The sequence below is a fragment of the Mauremys reevesii genome, linkage group 10 (genome assembly GCF_016161935.1).
Source record: "Mauremys reevesii isolate NIE-2019 linkage group 10, ASM1616193v1, whole genome shotgun sequence".
Lineage (NCBI taxonomy): Eukaryota > Metazoa > Chordata > Testudines > Geoemydidae > Mauremys > Mauremys reevesii.
The window spans coordinates 23,776,166-23,796,327 of NC_052632.1; the positions used below are offsets into that span (position 1 = coordinate 23,776,166).

At 41.0% G+C, this 20,162-nt stretch overlaps 1 protein-coding gene across 1 annotated transcript in view; it reads left to right on the top strand.

The window, feature by feature from the left end:
* Positions 1 to 20,162, top strand: part of UNC13C (unc-13 homolog C) — a 382,852-nt gene that overhangs the window by 173,944 nt on the left and 188,746 nt on the right. The window contains exons 13-16 of the mRNA XM_039492380.1: positions 4,687 to 4,837; positions 12,440 to 12,508; positions 13,423 to 13,512; positions 15,852 to 15,980. Coding sequence (XP_039348314.1) covers positions 4,687 to 4,837; positions 12,440 to 12,508; positions 13,423 to 13,512; positions 15,852 to 15,980 — 439 coding nt within the window. The remainder of the gene's footprint in view (positions 1 to 4,686; positions 4,838 to 12,439; positions 12,509 to 13,422; positions 13,513 to 15,851; positions 15,981 to 20,162) is intronic.

Genomic DNA, 20,162 nt, shown 5'->3' on the forward strand with positions numbered 1-20,162 from the left:
ATTTTCATTTGTGACCCTAAGGTTAGAGGTTAATTAGAAGTGAGCAAAGAAAATTCAAAAACATCGAAAATGGAGGTTTTCAGATTTTTTTTTAATTGCTCAATTTCTCTCACAAAAGTGAAATTTTATTGTTAGGCAGATTTTTGAGAGAAAATGGGATATTTCCAACTGCACATGCAAAATTTAAAAGAAAAAAAATCAGTTTTTTCAGATCAATGTCACTTCCCATCAAAATCATGAGAAATTTCTCATTTACCCTGTTACTGATGTGAAACTAGCAATTTGACAGAAATGTTAATTGTGCAACAGCCTGAAACAAAACTATGAAAAGGTTCATATGTAAAATAGTTGGATTTGTTTATACAGCTCTACCTTGAAGCAGGGTCTCTAGAAACGAAAGGCGAGTGCAGTAACTCATTCGGGATACCTGCTATGCCCCCACTGTCAATCATATTGTAGTATCCCAGGTAATTAAACCAAAGAATGACATTGGGGAAAATTCTGCTCCTTGAGCAAATGTAGGCTTTCTCCAATGTCAGGGAGAGTCAAAAATGCACCTCCAAGGATAGATTTTTTTTAAATTATTTTTAATTATTGCATTTGTTTTTGAAAGATGATGATGGCTTTATACTGTTGGAATATTGAAAGATTTTTTATTAAGATGTCAAGTATCAGAGGGGTAGCCGTGTTAGTCTGGATCTGTAAAAGGAGCAAAGAGTCCTGTGGCACCTTATAGACTAACAGACGTTTTGGAGCATGAGCTGTTATGGGTGAATACCCACTTCATCGGATGCATCATACAAAAATAGTGTAAATATTGCATACCAAATACTTGAGCTCAGGCCTTAGGGAGGTTATGATCAATATGTTGATGACTAGTTTAATTCAGGTTTCAAGTGTTACACCAGATTTTTAAAGGTATAGCATCAGCCCCAGGGGGTATAGCATCCAGCCCCACCACCTAGCTCATTGTTGGGAGTGAGGGATGGATTCATCCCTGCAACCAGTGCTCACTAACCCTGCATGGTGCCTGAATCCTCTGTGTTCTTAGCTATTAAGAATTGTGCAACATATTTTAAAATAACAAAAACTAAATAGAAGGTTAGGTATTTTTGAAGACTTTTGTGGCTGCACAAATTAATGACTTGTTTATTTCTTGGAAGTCGTGATTTCAAAACAAAACTATAAGGTTACTTGTCTTGAGTTAGTTGCTATAGGGAGTTAGAAAATTGCAGTATAATAATTTTTTCCAGCCAATTGCATTTCAATTACAAGGGTCAGTTGATTACGTCTTTTGTGTTATATTCTTTTAGAAAAAAACCTAAAATGTTTTAAACTAAAATAAAGACATATGGTTGGAGCATTTACTGGTGGTTGGAGCATTTGGGAATACACTGGAATCTATTCTGACTCCTTTTGTGATGATCTTGCTCTGAGATCAATAGGATGCAAGTCATTGATTCAAGCTCAAATGTCTGTAGCACTGACTAGTGTCCTTCCTGACTGGTTAAGGCTAGTGGGGAAGAGCTGTGTCTGGAGGTGCCTGGGTGTGGTGTTCAGTCCCATCTAGTGGCACTGAGACCACTTAGAGAGATTAATGAGTTTGCTCGACAGCCTTAGCTAACAGGCAGTTGGCTTTTAGCTCATGTGGTAGAGGCTCCTGCACTCAGCTCAACAGGTCTCAGGTTCAATCCTGCCCCCCGATGACCAAGGTCTGTCAGTGTTACGCATGGTGTCCATTTTAGGACCTCTCAGGAGTTATGTAAAAAAGATCCAGTATTAGAGATCAGATATACTTAAGTCTGACTCCGGATTCTGGATTCCTGACTCTTGATGCCTGAGACTTGTAATATGGAGGTAGCAAAAGATAGTAATGGGAACAGTCTCCTCATCCAAGTGTCTGCCTTGTTGGTGCTGCAGGTTTCTATCTTCTCTTATTCCCTGATGTGTTCATGAAGCAGATAGTGATTGGTACAGGTTTAAACTGATGTATCACCAACATGCCTCTGCCTCACCACTGAGGTCTTCCTCACAGCAGTTTGGCAGGCATTTTTGCTTTAATTATTAATAATAATTTATATAGTGTTTGCAAAAAATTTACAAAGGGCCAGTCCCTGAGGTGTGAGTTTTTCTGGGTAAAAACTGAGTAACACCAGTGCCACATCAAGCATTCAGTAATCATGCCTCAGGCCCACAAAAATCATGAGATTAGCTTAAAAATAATGAAAATTTAAAAATACTCAATTTTGTGTTTTTTATATTTGCCGCCTGGTTTTTGAGCCCTTTGAGTTCATGTTCTTGAGCTTTTCTCAACAGCCACAAGAGCTAGAAAGTTAGCTTCTCTTAATGAAAGCTAAGATTGTCATGTAATCACATCACTCCAGAAGTTGGGCTCCAAGAAAAACACCTTGCGTTGAGAGATTGGCAATCAACTCAAAAGAGTTTTTGGCAACATGACGGCACCCTTGTAAGCACCTCCCTGAAGGCCATTTGCTTTCTCCTCCACCCTTCTCTGTCCCCCCTGGATCCTTCAATCACAGGTACTCTATCCTCCTCCTGAACCCCTCGTATAGTCTCCTAATTGCCCTCCATGCCACAGGCTCCCTGCGTCTCATCCTCTGAACACACCATGCCAGGGGCTCCTTTGTGTCCCCAGTGAGGGAACCTCTCCTCCATCTCAGAGAGAACTTATTTTCCTTCCCTCCAGAAGGAAGTGGGACAGCTGTGTCTCTTCTCTCTTTCTCCTCCTCCCCCACCAAACATGATTCAGGATATGGCAGGGCGGCTTGTTGGGAGGAAGGAAGAAAAGGAAGCTCTCCTCTAGGCTCTTCTCATTCCCCTTGCTGGCTGAGCATGGAGGTGTTGAGTGGAGTTTTTATTTCTGAGAGCTGTTCTCTCACAGCAGGGGGGTTGAGGGATGGCTGCCCACTGCAGCTGACAGCAGCACTTTTGGCTTTGGTGCTGAGGACCTCTCCACACCAGTCTGAGAGCTAGGAAGGAAGCGGGAGGCAAGAGAGCCCTATTTTCCTCTCTTAGCATCCCCCTCTGAAATTATACCTATGCCTGGAAATAGTAGCTTTTAAGACAGGGAGAGGTGGTGCGTGGCTGACATGAAGAGACAGACTGTTCCAACAAAGAATCCTGTGGCACCTTATAGACTAACAGACGTTTTGCAGCATGAGCTTTCGTGGGTGAATACCCACTTCTTCGGATGCAAGAATGTCAGGATTCTTTGTTGCTTTTACAGATCCAGACTAACACGGCTACCCCTCTGATACTAGACTGTTCCAAGAGATCATAGGAATCTGTGTTTTTGAAGGCATGATGCCAGAAATGGTACCGTGGATCCTGACAGTCATTTTTCTCTCTCCAGCAGGGGGTTTGAGCAGCTGCAGCTTTTGGGACCGATCAGGACATGATCAGTCACAAGCAGATGGAGGGAGCAGTTCAGAGAAGGGATTGGGAGCACCACAGGTGGTGAACAGGAAAGTCGGAAGATATAAAAGCAGTGATGTAGGCTGTGTGAAATTAAGTGGGGAGTTGTGGGAATGTAGAGGGATTTAATATGTTTTATAGACAAGAATCCAGTGACAGGATTCAAGTGGGGGAGGAGATATGGACAAGCAGTGTAAGTGGAAGATGAGATTAGCAATGGCATGAGTTAGGATATTTGGCTTAAGTTCACCTATACAAAATTAAACATTCAGTGCTTGTATTACATTCTCTTTTTTTGTACAATCTACAGTATTTTGTATTTTTCAGTCTTTTTCTTTTTTTTCTTCATTCAAATGAAACAGAAAAAGTGTGTACCAACAATAACATCAACTTTGTTTTAAATTCAGAAGTGTTAATATTGAACTCCTCATCCTTTTTTACCTAGTGTAATAATACGTCTTTATGACTTATACTATGTTTTTTTTAAATGTTCTGTGACCTTACAGCTGACATTGTGTTCTCATTAGTTTATCAGTAGTTAGAATTACATAGGACAACTACATATAATTAGATGAAACAGAATGATTAGCAATCGATAATGATTCTAGAAGAACACCATTTATTCTGGGTTTTGCACTCTCACCTCAGTGGAAGTCAGATATTCAGTATTTTATTGCCTGGTGCACTACCAATATTGATGCTCTTTGGTTTCTTTTGAGTGTAAAGCAAGATGGAAAGATTTCTAGTGTCAATGACTTTTGGAAGTCCCACTTCTTGGTAATACAATAGCCTTAAAAAATAAGCCTCAATAATACTTTAGAAAAAAATCATCCTCTTTATACCTACCACCCAAACTCTTCCAACCTGAAACTAACCTGGCTGGTGTAGACCCATTGTAGCCTTCTGTGATAACAAATTTTATATTTAATAAACATTTTTCTTTTAATACAGTCAAATATAATACTGTATATAATCACATTTTATTTTGGAATTGATACAACAAGTTAACATTTCTAGTTGTATTCAGTTTTGAATCACCAGTGTACAACCCATAGCAGTAGTATAGATCAGAGCTAAATTCTGATCTCATGTATGCCACTGTAAGTCCCAAGAGCCGCCATTTGGAGTCGATGATGTTACTTGGAATTAACACCAGTGGGAATGAAAGCAGAAGCTGGCCAGAGAAAAGTTGGGCTGTATCTGCATAGCATACTTCTAATATTTTAATAGTAATCTCTGTTTGAATTTTAGGCACTTTTCATGTCTGTCTTCTAAATACATGTGTTCCGGAGTTCCAGCAGTGATGAGTACCTTGCTGGCCAACATAAATGCTTTTTATGCTCACACTACTACTACAACTAATGTGTCTGCCTCAGATCGTTTTGCTGCTACCAACTTTGGTGTAAGTATAATTTCTTTATCCTGGCAATATGATAGAATTCCCAGTATCTACTTCCTAAGAGTTGATGTAGGGATGATAATATTGTCCCTATGCCATTAGGGATGATAATATTTTCAAAAGTGTCTGAGGCTATCTACACTTGGAGCTAGGGTTGTGATTCCCAGCTCATGTAAACATATTCACGCCAGCTCTCATTGGGCTAGCATGCTAAAAATAATGATGTAGCCACAGTAGCATGGGCAGCAGTGAGTAGCAGCATGGACTAGCTATCCCAAGCACATACTCATAGGATCCAGGTGCGTTGGTACTTGAGCAGCTAATCTGTGCCACTACTTATTGCTGTCTGTGCTACCTTGGCTACATTACAATTTTCAGTGCTCCAGCTCAATAAAAGCTAGTGCGATTATATCTGCACAACCCTAGCTCCATGCGTAGCAGTACCCTTAGTTACTTCTGAAAAAGAGACTTGGATGCTTTTGAAAATTTTGCTCTGGGTCTCTTTGATAAGTTAACATTAGCATACTGCATACTTTGGTCACATCTTTTTTTAAACTCTTAAATACATAAAGATTGGCATGCACATTATTTGTGACATTTTCAATGAAATTCACATCAGAAGAATTTTGTTTTGATTCAAAGTAGATGCTTACAAACTCATCACAACTCTATATTAATTCAATAGACCAGTACTTCAGATGGGATATTGGCTTCAGTGGATGTACTTGAACCCAGTGGATCTGGCCCTAAATCATCAGACTAGAACCTTCAGGGCCATTAGCATAAGAATATTTGTAGTGACTGTCTTTAAAAACGTGTATTTTTTTGCAATTTTGCATAAGTCAGTAATAGAGAAACATTATAATGAAGATTCAGCATCTTTTCAGATGAGAGTGTTACCCTCATTAGTGGAAACACCAACTAAGATTTTTCCCTCTAACTCGTTACAGGAATAATTCTACATATATAATAGGAACTCAGTGTAGTCATCTTTCCTTTGTCTCCATCATTAGAGAAAGTGTTTGCAATAAATCTTTCATCTAAGAAACTAAAAATTATACCTACTGTTTCAGGTTCAGTACTGAACTCTCTTTCTGAATGCCTCTCTTTTGTAGAAGTACATGGCATCATGACATGACTATTAGAAAACACAAATGATCAAAGTGTGCCAATCCTGTATAGGGAAAGTGAAGTTAAACATGATATTTCTGTTTGGTATCATTGGAATGGCTCTTAAAGTTAGGCTCCTGGTAGAATGATTTAAATAGGTTCATACACTATACAAGACAAGAAAGATGACTTATCAAGGGTCATTTTCAGTTGTTGAAAACTCAGTATGGAACTAGAGTGTGCTGCGCACTAAAGGCGAGATAATGAGATGATGTAATACCTACTCTCAGGAAGTGGCAAAGCAGCCCAGGAGGGAGATCATGACTCTCCTGTTCCCTAGCACCTTCAGGGAGGGAGTAAACTGTGTGTGTCAATACCTAGCATAGTGTGTACTGCCCAGTGCTTTGGTGGTAATAGAACTAAAGATCTGCTCATTTCTCCAATCTCCACTTCCCTTCCCCTAGCTACACTGGGGAGGTTGGGGAAGGAAGGGAGAGTAGCAGCTCTGGGGAGCCTGCTTCCACTCCCACACTGCTACTCATGATGTGGGTAGCCAGAGAATGGGCACAAACACAATTTGACCCTGCATCATCATTTATTTATTTTTAGTTTGCATTGCTGTTATTTGTATGTTAGCCATTTTTAAGGAACAATCCTCTGATTCATTACCAAATGAAAACACACACCAATGATTTCTAAAATATTATTTATTAACATCTATTTTAATACATTTGGGATTTAATCAAATATCAAACACAATTAATATTAATAAAGTACAAATTGCAGCTGCATGAAGCACTGTCTAGCGTTTAAACAAATTAATCGCGATTAATTGTGTGATTAAAAGATTTAATTGTGATTAATCATGCGATAAATTGCACTGTTAAACAAACTAAGTGTAATGAAAATATCTCCACTTCTGTATGATTTTCAAATTATCATCAAATAATAAAATTTGTTGTTGTTTTTTTTACAACAGAGGACACAATTTTCAGACTATGGCCAAGAATAATTTCATCTGTGCCTGAAGCAAATTTTTTGTAAAGAAAATTCATTCCGAGACAGTATGCAGTAAATCAAATTTAGATTCATAACTGTATTATGTACAGCGTTATTACATATTTTCTCCATGAAGGGCCTTGCATGCTTAAATCCATAACTGAAACTAAGTATTTGTGGATGAAATGCAAACCAGCACCTTTATGAAGTAGAACTAGTATCTGTCAAACTCATTTGTATAGTAATCTTGTGGAAGAATGATTTTGCTTACCATTGCTGAGCCATTCCAACAGCCTGATACTGCAAGTGTTTACCACTGTGAGTGGTTGATTATTAACCCCCATGTCCTACTGGGATAGTACTTACTAACATCAAGACATTTTCTAGCGCCCTTTGGCAACTTACTCAGATCATCTTATAATTGTATTTTAAATCATATTTTCAAAAAACTAATTATCTTAATTGTTGCATCCTTTAAATAAATATTGAACAAATATTGTATTACTTTTCCATTCGTTGTTGTTTTAAAATATGTTGATGTAAGTGGAGCTATTTGTGATAGCAGGCATTGCAGCCAATAATAAAGGTTTGTAGGATCAGATCCCCAGTTTGGTGGCAGCGACTCCCAGGACTGGGATTCAAACTCAATGCACCTCAGTTTCCCCCTCTATAAAAGGGTAATAGTGATACCTGTTGTTGTGAAGATCTGTAAGATTTATCAGGGCCGCCCAGAGGATTCCGAGGGCCTGGGGTCTTCGGCGGCAGGGGACCCCCGCTTCAGCGGTAATTCAGCGGTGGGGGGCCCCTTCTGTTCCGGGACTCGCCGCCGAAGTGCCCCGAAGACCCGCGCAGGGGCCCCCCGCCGCCGAAGTGGGACCCGCCGCTGAAGTGCAGCCGGGTCTTCGGCGGTAATTCAGCGGCAGGGGGCCCCTGCTGCAGGTCTTCGGGGCACTTCGGCAGCAGGTCCCAGAACGGAAGGGCCCCCCGCCGCCGAATTACCGCCAAAGACCCAGCTGCATTTCAGCAGCGGGTCCCACTTCGGCGGTAATTCGCCGGTGGGGGGGTCCTTCCGCCCCGGAGCGGAAGGACCCCCCGCTGGCGAAGACCGGGAGCAGAAGAAGCTCCGGGGGCCCGGGCCCCGCAAGAGTTTTCCGGGGCCCCCAGAGCGAGTGAAGGACCCCGCTCCAGGGCCCCCGAAAAACTCTCGTGGGGGCCCCGGCGGGACACGGGGCCTAGGGAAATTGCCCCTCTTGCCCCCCGCTCTGGGCGGCCCTGAGATTTATAGATGAAAAGAGCCCTCTGATTCCCGGCCGCAGCTGAGATTTAAAGGGCTCTGGGCTCCCCGCCGCAGCGGGCAGCCCAGAGCCCTCTGATTCCCGGCTGCGGCTGGGATTTAAAAGGCTCTGGGCTACCTGCCGCAGCAGGCAGCCCAGAGCCCTCTGACTCCCGGCCGCGGCTGGGATTTAAAGGGCTCTGGGATCCCTGCGGCTGCCAGCAGCCCAGAGCCCTTTGAATCCCAGCCCCTGGCCGCTGATTGCCCCCTCCCCAGACCCCTGCCCCAACTGCCCCCCAGGACCTCCACCCCCTATATAAGCACCACTGGTCCTTGTTCCCCGATTACCCCCTCCCGAGACCCCTGCCCCTTAGGACCTCAGCCCCTATCTAAGCCTCCCTTCTCCTTGTCCCCAACTGCACCCTCCTGAGACCCCATCCAACTTCCCCCCCAGGACCGCACCCCCTACCTGTCCCCTGATAAACCTCCTGGACTCCTATGCCTATCCAATTGCTGCCTGTCGCCTGACTGCCCCCTCGAACCTCTGCCCCATCCAATCCCCCCTGCTCCTTGTCCCTTGACTGCCCCCCGGAACTCCCTACCTCTTCTCCAACCCCCAAACTGCTTACTGTGCCACTCAGACCAGAGTGTCTGGCTCCGTGCAGCTCCAGACAGTTGCTGCCATGCTCCCCCATGGAGCCCACAGCCCTCTCCCACCCCCAGCACCTGCCTTCCGGATTTGAACACCTCAAAATTCAGGAGTGCTCAAGCTCGGTTTGGGCAGCTTTTACTTCATTTCTCCCAAATCAGTTTCCCCTGCAAGGTACCAACTGAAGGTGTTGGAGAACAGAGAGCTCGGGTGGCCTCCTAATGCCTGGAAAAGAGACAAAGGCTGGAGGAGGGAGTGTCAGTGCTTGTGCGGACTTCTGGGAAGTGCACGGTGTGGAAGGGGATGCTGTGATGCTTTGGAACAACTCCATACAAAGCCAGTCAGGACTCTGGGGGAGCCTCCTCTCTCGGAGCAGACTGTCTCCAGGGCAAGAAGCTTACACCTTCCTGGGTCTGACCTCGGAGCATTCAGCATGCCCTTCCACATCATGCACTTTCCACAGCGAGTCTGCCCAGGCTGGTCCTGGGGCAACCAGAGGGCCCTGCACCCCAACTCTGCAGTCAGATGTGACTCTCAGCCAGACAGTAAAACAGAAGGTTTATTAGATGACGGGAACACAGTTTAAACAGAGCTTGTTGGTACAGAAAACAGAACCCCTCTGTCAGGTCCATCTTGGGGGGTGGGGAGCCCAGAACCAAGTTCTGGGTCTCTCCCCATTTCCCCAGCCAGCTCCAAACTGACACTCCCTCCTCTGGCCTCTGTGTCTCTTCCGGACAAGGAGGCCACCTGATCTCTTTGTCCCCAACACCTTCAGTTGGCATCTTGCAGGGGAAACTGAGGCACCCACACAGTATTCAGAGAAAATATTAAGAACATTCCCACTTCATCACAACAGGTGCAACAAAATATAATACTCTATATTGAAGTAGGCAAGTGCTGCTTCTGACTTTCCACTTTTAATTGACCCTTGTAATCTTGTGGCACTGACGCGTTGTAGCTTCATTTTATATCGGCTTACAGGGCGGGAGTAGGGGGGCACCACCATTTTGGGCCCCACCAAAAATTATACAAACCTGCCGCCTATGACAATATGTGCTGCGTTCAGTCACAGATTTAATTAATGCAGTATTTTTTAAATGAGCGTCATCAGCATGAAAGCATGTCCTCTGGAATGGTGGCCGAAGTATGAAGGGGCCTATGAATATTTAGCATATCTGGCACATAGATACCTTGCAATGCTGGCTACAAAAGTCCTTTGCGAATGCCTGTTCTCACTTTCTGGTGATGTAAATAAAAAGTGGGTAGCATTATCTCCTGTAAATGTAAACAAACTTGATATTCTATTGTTTAACAGTGCAATTAAAACTGCAATTAATCGTGATTAATTTTTTTGAGTTAATTGCATAAATTAACTGCTATTAATCAACAGTCCTATTTGTTATTAAATCATTCTGGCTCTTATACTTTTGTTGAAATGGCACTCTACTGTTTCAACAAAACCCTGTATCAGATGTTTTATGTTTGATCCAGGTTTTGAAATGTAAAGTTTTGCTGTTTATTTCACCCTGGATTTTCTCTTCTTTATTTCCATTTTGCTAGTGATCAGAACATTTTTTTTTATCCTCAGCTTGGAGGGGCAGATTAAGTCCTCTCTCTGATGTTAATGCCAATTTACCTTTGACGCAAATACCAATCCAATTCGTAGTTCAACAGATGGGTAGAAAGACAGTATTAAAACATCCCTAATAGAGGTTCTGGGCTCTGTTTTCAAACAATTGACTTATAGGCAAAATATAAGATTATTTTTCTCATTTCTGAAGCCCTCTGGGTCAGGTTGCATGATAGTGGATAGCTGCACACCATTCATCAAAAAGAACATCCCAAATTCAAGTCCTCAAGCCTACATCTGGGATGGATTTGCCTGAGTATTTCAGTGGAGATTTATAACATGGCAAAAACATCCCCTTGTGTTGACCACTTAATAGAACTGTGCCAGATCAAAGGCTTTACGTGTAGGTTAGTACTCCCCTGACATATGATAGAGAGCATGCAAGTTATACCGTGGTCACATCATTGCATAATTCAGAAGTGTGATAGAGGTCAGAACATATGTTTATGGGTATTGGATCTTGCTACTTCCAGTGTTCTGTATCCTTTGCATATTCTGATGGTGTAACTGCATGTTTCTTTGCAATTGGATAAGGAGTATAAGTGTTTCAATACAAAGCATGAAAGGCATACAACTCTTATTAACATTACTGGGACTCACACAGCTCAGTTGTGTGCATTGTACTAAAATTTTACCCTTGGACCTTTATATGCCAAAATCACAAGTCAATCTTCATTTTCAAAGGGAAAAGCTATTGCTCAGATAGGTTTCACAAGGCCACCATCTCTAATGGGTCATTGCCTGGGTACACCGCAAGAAGGACAGGAGACACTTGTTATGGATTTTAATCAGGCCGCAACTTTATTATATAGATGTCTGGGACTACCCGGCAGATAAAGTGTACAGTGCAGGCAAATCCATATTTATTTACATCAATTCTCCGGAGCATCCACCAGCTCCCCTTTGTTTCCATCCAGGTCCCCCAGCCAGGGGCAGCTCCAGGCACCAGCACACCAAGCGCATGCTTGGGGCGGCAAGCCACTGGGGGCGTTCTGCCAGTCACCGTGAGGGCGGCAGGCAGGCTGCCTTTGGCGGCTTGCCTGCGGAGGGTCCGCTGGTCCTGCGGCTTCGGCAGACCTCCCGCGGCGTGCCTGCAGAGGGTCCGCCGAAGCCGTGGGACCAGCGGACCCTCCACAGGCAAGCCGCTGAAGGTAGCCTGCCTGCCGTGCTTGGGGCGGCAAAATGCCTAGAGCCGCCCCTGCCCCCAGCCGACCCATGGCTTGGACCTTACCATCCACCATCCTCGTAAGTGGGGTAAGGTGGGCTATGAGAACAGGGGGCGTTGGCTCCCTGCCATACCAATCGTAGGAGTTCCCAACTCCCTCCCGCATTCTGTATTTTTACCTCTTGCTAAAAATCCCATGTGCAAACAAATAATGTGCCCTACAGTTTTAAAAGGTTAAGCAGAGTTTTGTAAGGAGCTGAATACAGAAACAGAGCAAGCTGATCTTTTCTGACAAGCCGCACACCCATTACTGAAAACCTTGGAACTTTAATTTGAATTGATACTGTTGTTCAGAATCTTCTGACAATATTTTTTCAGTTTCCCCAGGTATTTTTGTTTTAGTTATTTACTTAACAACGTATCCATTATTAAGATAAAGGAAAGCAGTTTAGGGGAAAGGCTGCTGTGCTTCACTAATGCATTTTAAGGCTGCATGATGGTGAATGAATGCCAGAAATTTGTGCTACATTAGATGAATCATGAAATATGGCAGAAGGCATAACACACTTACGGTTTCTGATATACTTACTGTTATGTCAGACCAATGCTTTTATACAAATAAATTGAAAACTGCACACTTTCCAAACAGATCCAGAATGGAAGGCAGCAGATTGTATGCTTTGTGATAAATGTGTAGGCTGTAGATTTACACACATAACTGCAGAAACTTGGCACCCCATTGTGTCTCATGTGCAAATGTTCATGTCTTCTTTGTACAGAGGGAAAAGTTCATAAAACTGCTGGATCAGTTGCACAATTCACTGAGGATTGACCTATCTAAATACAGGGTATGTATAACAGATCCTACCGAGGGACCAAATCATACATTGTGTAGTATAAATATATCAGTGCACTTTATCTGCTTATACCAGTTTTTGACATTAATATCTAGTCTGACATGAAGTTTGAAAGAATAAAGGTGCTCACACTGTATCACCAATCCTTGGATTAGAATTCAAATTTTAGAACATCAGTGTTTTAATAAAACCATATTTTCTGTTCCTTCTTGAGATTAAGAGCTAAGAAAAGAGGGTCATTGTGTGATATTACAACTGGTGGGGCAGTTTTTTAGAGTTTAGAAAATCGAAAGTTTCATTCAGCATAAGTGTCTGTCTGTGGGTTTCTTCAGTGTTGAAGAATGATATCCACTCCCTATCAGACTATAAGGATGGTTGACTAGTCCTTTGATGGTACGAGGCCATTAAATGACCACCAAAAATGTTTCCTGGCTATCAGTCTGCCTGCTAATCTAGGGAACTCTTAGTATTTCACATAAATTCCAATTAATTATGCTTATTATGAAACTACTAACTTTATTTCTGGAACTGATTTATTCATGATGGAGAGCAAATAAAAGGGCTTCCTTTAAATCATGAACAGTGTTTCTTTAACCTTCTCATTGCAGTATTTTCTATGAAATTTTTAGAATAGACAATGCAATATTTTAAAACATACATATTGTTATCACAGGCCCTAAGAGTTCCAAAAATGGTCAGTTTGGGCCTAACTCTGCTCCCATTGATGTCACTAGGCATTTAACCATTGACTTCAATGGGGTGTAGATGAACCAACACCAAGCGCAGCTGATAATCCCACCCACTGTGTTTATCGCGTTTTGTTTTCCAGAAAGTTTTTTTTTTCTTAACATTTTAAGGGTCTCGTCCTTAACCTTATACTTATTTCCTTTTCCCCGATTAACTAGGATAATTTTCCTGCCAGCAATTCTGAAAGGCTTCAAGACCTGAAATCAACAGTAGACCTGCTAACCAGCATTACTTTTTTTCGAATGAAGGTACCACATTTTATCTCTGTTACTGGCATCAGAGAAACATAGTGCACATTTATTTTCTAGGAAAGCCACACTGTATTTGGTGCTCTTGATCACTACTATCAAACCTCAATGATTAGGTTGTGCTCTTGATATCTTAGTTTGACGAATCCTGCACTGAGACTCGATTTAAGATACAGAACATCACTGGTTATAGTCTCTAAATATAGTTTAGTTTTAAATTAAATCCCTAAGCTTTCTGAAGATCTAGCTAAATGGAAATCTTATACTGAAAGAATGCAAAAGGGAGAGAATGCAGAAGTGCTACAAACTATCTTTATCTTTCTCTGGTTGAACTGAAAGATATTATTGAACTGTAGCTCCTAAGAATGTACAGTAGAACCTCAGAGTTACAAACATGAATGGAGGTTGTTCGTAACTCTGAACAAAATGTTATGGTTGTTCTTTCAAAAGATTACAACTGAACATTGACTTAATACAGCTTTGAAACTTTACTGTGCAGAAGAAAAACACTGCCTTTAACCATCTTAATTAAATGAAACAAGCACAGAAACAGTGTCCTTACCTTGTCAAATCTTTTTTTAAACTTTCTCTTTATTTTTAGTAGTTTATATTTAACACAGTACTGTATTGTACACTATTTGTTCGTTTTGTTTATTTTGTCTCTGTTGCCTGATTGCATAATTCCGGTTCCAAATGAGGTGTGTGGTTGACTGATCAGTTTGTAATTCTGAGGATGTACTGTATGTAACAGCTATATTTAAAGAAATAATCTTTTGTTCAGTTTTTCTCTTTTGCCACCACTGAACCTAGCTTTGCTCCTGTCATCTTTCTAAGACTGGCAGAGGGTAGACCCAAGATAGTTTTCTTGCCTCCAAAGCCAAGCAAAGATATCCTCTACTATCCAGTGACTTTTGATATTGAATGGCTTAAAAACTTTGCCTTTGGGTTTTCATCTCTTCAATGCTATGAGCAACTGCTTTGCAAAGAGACTCTTTCATTGGTGGCAGGACTCCAGAAATTGCTTTTCTGATGCAGAAGTTACACCTGAATTAATGCTTTACCTTTAAGAGCACACAGCTGCAAATAAAACAGGAGTACTTGTGGCACCTTAAAGACTAACAAATTTATTTGAGCATGAGCTTTCGTGAGCTACAGCTCACTTCTTCGGATGCAAATATTACTCACCTGGTCTGTCAAGTCAGCGCTCTGTTGACTTTTTATCATTGTTCATTAACAAGAAGCCATTCAAGGAGAGAAAGTATTACTGTTCAAATGACAATTGTCCTGTTTGCACTTTGTATCTAGCAATATTATAAAATAAAAATCATTCTACTGGAGAAAGCAAAATAACCCCCAATCTCTAACATTTGTTTAAACTCAGTTAAAATTAGGTTTAAAGCTTCTCCATTGGAGTAAGATTAGGGCTAAGTTTAGTGAATAGAATAAGCTGAAAATCAAACAAAAGCAGCTGCAACACCTCAAGTATTTATCAGGAAGAATAATGTTTCCTACTGGAAACTGTGTCGTAGTATTATTTCAAACATCAAAATGAGGCTAATGATATTAGGCCAAAACCTACTTGCCATAGATATATAAGCAGTCAACGTCAAGGTGATCATGAATAAGGTGAGCAAGATTTCCCCATGATAAGGAAAAAATACACATTGCTACAACTGGCTCAAAATATAGAAACACAAATCAAAATTTTCAATTTTTGTTAATCTAATAGCGTGTTAACAGACACATCCTCTTAGTAGCCAAGAGTAATATTTCAGTAACACTTATGAGCTTCAGTAATGGACTAGGACTCTGTTGGGCTCGGTGCTATATAAACACAGAGCAAAAAGATGGACTATTGAGGTGAAACTCAGCTTACGTATATGTATTTTAATGGATAGGTTAAATGTTTATAGAAACCAATGCTTTAAAAAATATATAGCTGTTTGTGGACTAAGATACTGATTCAAAAGAGCATTCCTATTTGGGAAAACATTTAAAGATGTACTTAGCTGCTTTCCTGAATAAAGGCCTAAAGGCAAGATCATGCAATCACTTAGGCATGTATTGTAATTTCCTCATGTGAATAATCCTATTGAAGTAAGCTTCAATGTGGGACTACTCCTATGCTTAAAGTTAAGCATGTGTTTAAGTGTTTCTCTGGACTGAGGCTACAGTGCATAAATCGATGTACTTTTTAATATTGTATTGATCTTTATTATATTTCATTGTTCCCAATCCTGCATTGGACAGATAGCTCACTACACATAATGTACACATTTTTCTAGTCCAGCTGTTTCTGAAATTCTCTTATTTTCTGATTTTATGAAATATTCTATAAGGTCCTGGAATTGCAGAGTCCACCTCGAGCCAGTATGGTGGTTAAAGACTGTGTCAGAGCTTGCTTAGACTCTACCTACAAGTATATTTTTGACAACTGCTATGAACTCTATTCCCAGCTAATGGATCAGGTAAGATCAACCTTGGAATTTCTCGATGCCTTTGTTCATACTTTTTTGTTGGTTTATATAAGGCAGGTAATAATACAATAAATACAGAACAAAAAGAAACCAGTTGTCCAAGACATTCTAATAGTCCCATTTCATATAAGGACCCTGCCTAATTCTGTTGTATCTGTAGAGGAAGGAGTAAGAAGGGAGGAAGCAAGGTATAATAAACAAACTCACAGATGAGTTATGAACACTAAAATAATTAACTAGATGAGTATCAAAATGAATGTAAAAATGTCAATCCAAAAATCTATTTCCTTGTATGGGGCAAGAAAGTAAAAATGCCCATGACTTTATGGGAGAAGAAATTAGATTTGATTACTGTATGAGGTCTGTAATGGGAAAATAGAAAAAAAATCTCATATTTCTTCAAACAATGTAATGGCTCCATCAAGAGATTTTTATGTTTTTTCACTTCACTGGCTATAGGCGAGAAGTGTTACAACCATTTGCTGAAAGTGGTATGTCGTCTTTCTTGTGCCTTAGATTTATATTTTAATAACTAAGGGCTTGGCTACACTTGCGAGTTACAGCGCATTAAAGGAGCCCTGCGCGCACTAGCTCACTCCCCGTCCACACTGGCAAGGCACGCAGAGCGCTCTGACTCCACGGCTAGAGTGCTCCTGGTACTCCACTTTGGCGAGTAGAATAACGTTTGATGCGCCCCCGCTGGAGCGCCCCAGCGTCAGTTTGAATGGGGTGCTGCATTACTGCACTCTGATCAGCCTCCGGAAACGTCCCATAATCCCCTTAAGTCAAGTGGCCACTCTTGTCATTGTTTTGGATATGCCCTTTGAAAGCTCCATTTGACAGCCATTACTGTCAAAGCAACCATTACTGTGGAATGCTGTGTGTGAGAGAGAAAGAGGCGGGATGGGAGGGGGACGTCTGCTGCTGTCTTACAAGACAGCTTGCTGACATGCTCTCAGCCCCCCAAAAACCCACTTTCTCTCTCCCCCCACATACACACAACACACTCCCTGTCAACCTCCATCCCCTCCCCATTTGAAAAGCACATTGCAGCCACTTGCATGCTGAGATAGCTACCACAATGCACTGTTCTCTGTGGCCTTTGCAAGAGCTGCTAATGTGGCCACACCAGTGTTTTGGCAGCTGTCAGTGTGGACAGACTACAGCACTTTCCCTACTGCGCTTTACGAAGGCTGGTTTAACTCAAAGCGCTCTATCTGCAAGTGTAGCCATGCCCTAAGAAACATGCTTGGGGACCACTTTTTGTATTTACCTGAGGAGAAGGGAAATTTGGAACTGTTATTAAAAAAAGGATAGTGTTACTGCTAGAACATTTTTTAATAAGGGCCTGTCAAATCTTAGAAATCAATACAAAATAATATAGCCTTTGTCATTTTCCAAATACCACCACAAACCCTTGTAGATGTCACTTTTTTTCTGTAAAGTGCTCAGTCCATTTGATAAATGTTAAAATGATTAAGTTCATACTCTGACCTACAAAAATACCCATGCCTATATAGAACACCATTGTTTTCCCTGTGTATCATTTGTACAATACATTTGCCCTGTTGTGAATGTTTGACTGGAAATGATATTTCAGTGACTATTCCCACTTTGGAAAGAGTAAATTATCCAGTTAGGAAAAGAACATAAGAACACAAGAACAGCCGTACCGGGTCAGACCAAAGGTCCATCCAGCCCAGTATCTGTCTACCGACAGTGGCCAATGCCAGGTGCCCCAGAGGGAGTGAACCTAACAGGCAATGATCAAGTGATCTCTCTCCTGCCATCCATCTCCATCCTCTGATGAACAGAGGCTAGGGACACCATTCTTACCCATCCTGGCTAATAGCCATTTATGGACTTAGCCACCATGAATTTATCCAGTTCCCTTTTAAACATTGTTATAGTCCTAGCCTTCACAACCTCCTCAGGTAAGGAGTTCCACAAGTTGACTGTGCGCTGCGTGAAGAAGAACTTCCTTTTATTTGTTTTAAACCTGCTGCCTATTAATTTCATTTGGTGACCCCTAGTTCTTGTATTATGGGAATAAGTAAATAACTTTTCCTTATCCACTTTCTCAACGTCACTCATGATTTTATATACCTCTATCATATCCCCCCTTAGTCTTCTCTTTTCCAAGCTGAAGAGTCCTAGCCTCTTTAATCTTTCCTCATATGGGACCCTCTCCAAACCCCTAATCATTTTAGTTGCCCTTTTCTGAACCTTTTCTAGTGCTAGAATATCTTTTTTGAGGTGAGGAGACCACATCTGTACACAGTATTCGAGATGTGGGCGTACCATGGATTTATATAAGGGCAATACTATATTCTCAGTCTTATTCTCTATCCCCTTTTTAATGATTCCTAACATTCTGTTTGCTTTTTTGACCGCCTCTGCACACTGCGTGGACATCTTCAGAGAACTATCCATGATGACTCCAAGATCTTTTTCCTGACTCGTTGTAGCTAAATTAGCCCCCATCATATATGCTGTAGAGTGTATCCCATATAAGAACATGCATATTATATATGATTAGATACAGCAAAAGCAAACTGCAGTCAGACCCAAATATATTCTGACATGCGTCTGTCTGAGTTCAAGGAGAACAATACATTGAGTCCATGTTGTTCTGAAATGAGAAAGGACTAGCTATGTTGTTTGTCCTGTTTTATGAGCAAATGAATTTATCTCTAGCTATCAAACCTTGGGTGAGATAACCTTTCAATAGTACCCTTGAGCAAAACATTTCCTCTCCAAAAATCAATGGAATGAATTGAACTGCATTAAGGTCTGTCTGATAAAACACAAGATTCAGTAACTTTAAGCCTTCAAATACATAAAGGGTATATATAGTGAAAGAAATACTTCATGTTTTTTATTTGTTCACCCTTGAGGAGTTATTGACTATTTTGTCAATACTGAGAGTGTTTCCTTTTACACGAGAGCCAAGGACTTTTTTATATTGTGCTTTAAAAAAGGCGGAAAAAAGGTTGTAATGGAAATGCCTCATGTCTTGATATTGTAACACCCACACATTTATCAGAGCCCTGTGATAACACACCAAGAAATGTTAAGGATACAGTGCTGAATCTCCATTTCCACTAACCATAAAGATAATAAGTTTCATAATACCTGTTTTATTTGCTTTCTATAAATAAAGTATGAAAATCTAAATCAAATCTCATTCAAATATTAAAGTGTTAGAGTATTATTTAAATACTCCTGTGAAAAGAAGATGCATGTGATAAGACATGGTGCATTGCAGCAGGCTCTGCTGCATCAGTGATTTTGAGAGGGAGGCTTCCAGTAGCCTCCCTAGACCATATGGTTAAGGCCCCAACTCAGGCAAGTAGTTAGGCACATGCTTAATTTCAAGCACATGTTTAAGTCCCAGTGAATTGAAGAGATGCTTTCCTAAATCAGGGCCTGATGGAAGAAGAGAGTTTTACTGCAGTATTAAAGCTATTTCTCTGTGTTAAACCATCTGTGCATAATGTATCGCTGTTTCTTAAGAAACAGCAGTTTTACTACTGGACTACTAGAAAAAATAATTTTACTATTCCAAATTAAAATTCTCTAAGTTAAATGACAGAAAACAAAGGGTAGGAATAAATGGGCAGTTTTCAAAATGGAGAGAAGTAAACAGCGGTGTCCTCCAGGGAACTGTACTGGGACCAGTGCTGTTCAACATTTTCATAAATGAACTGGAAAAAGGGGTAAACAGAGAGGTGGCAAAATTTGCCAATGATACAAAACTACTCAAGACAGTTAAGTCCAAAGCAGACTGTGAAGAGTTATAAAGGGGTCTCACAAAACTAGATGACTGGGTAGCAAAATGGCAGATGAAATTCAATGTTGATAAATGCAAAGTAATGCACATTGGAAAACCTAATCCCAACAAAATGATGTGGTTTAAATTAGCTCAAGAAAGAGATCTTGGAGTCATTGTGGATAGTTCTCTGAAAACACCCACTCAATGTGCAATGGCAGTCAAAAAAGCTAAACAAAATATTAGAAACCATTAGGAAAGGGATAGATAATAAAGACTGAAAATATTATAATGCCACTACATAGACCCATGGTATGCCCATACCCCATATTCTTCATAGTAATATTATTATGATATGATTATGGCATAATTATGATGTATTTTATGCAAGATAAAGCATG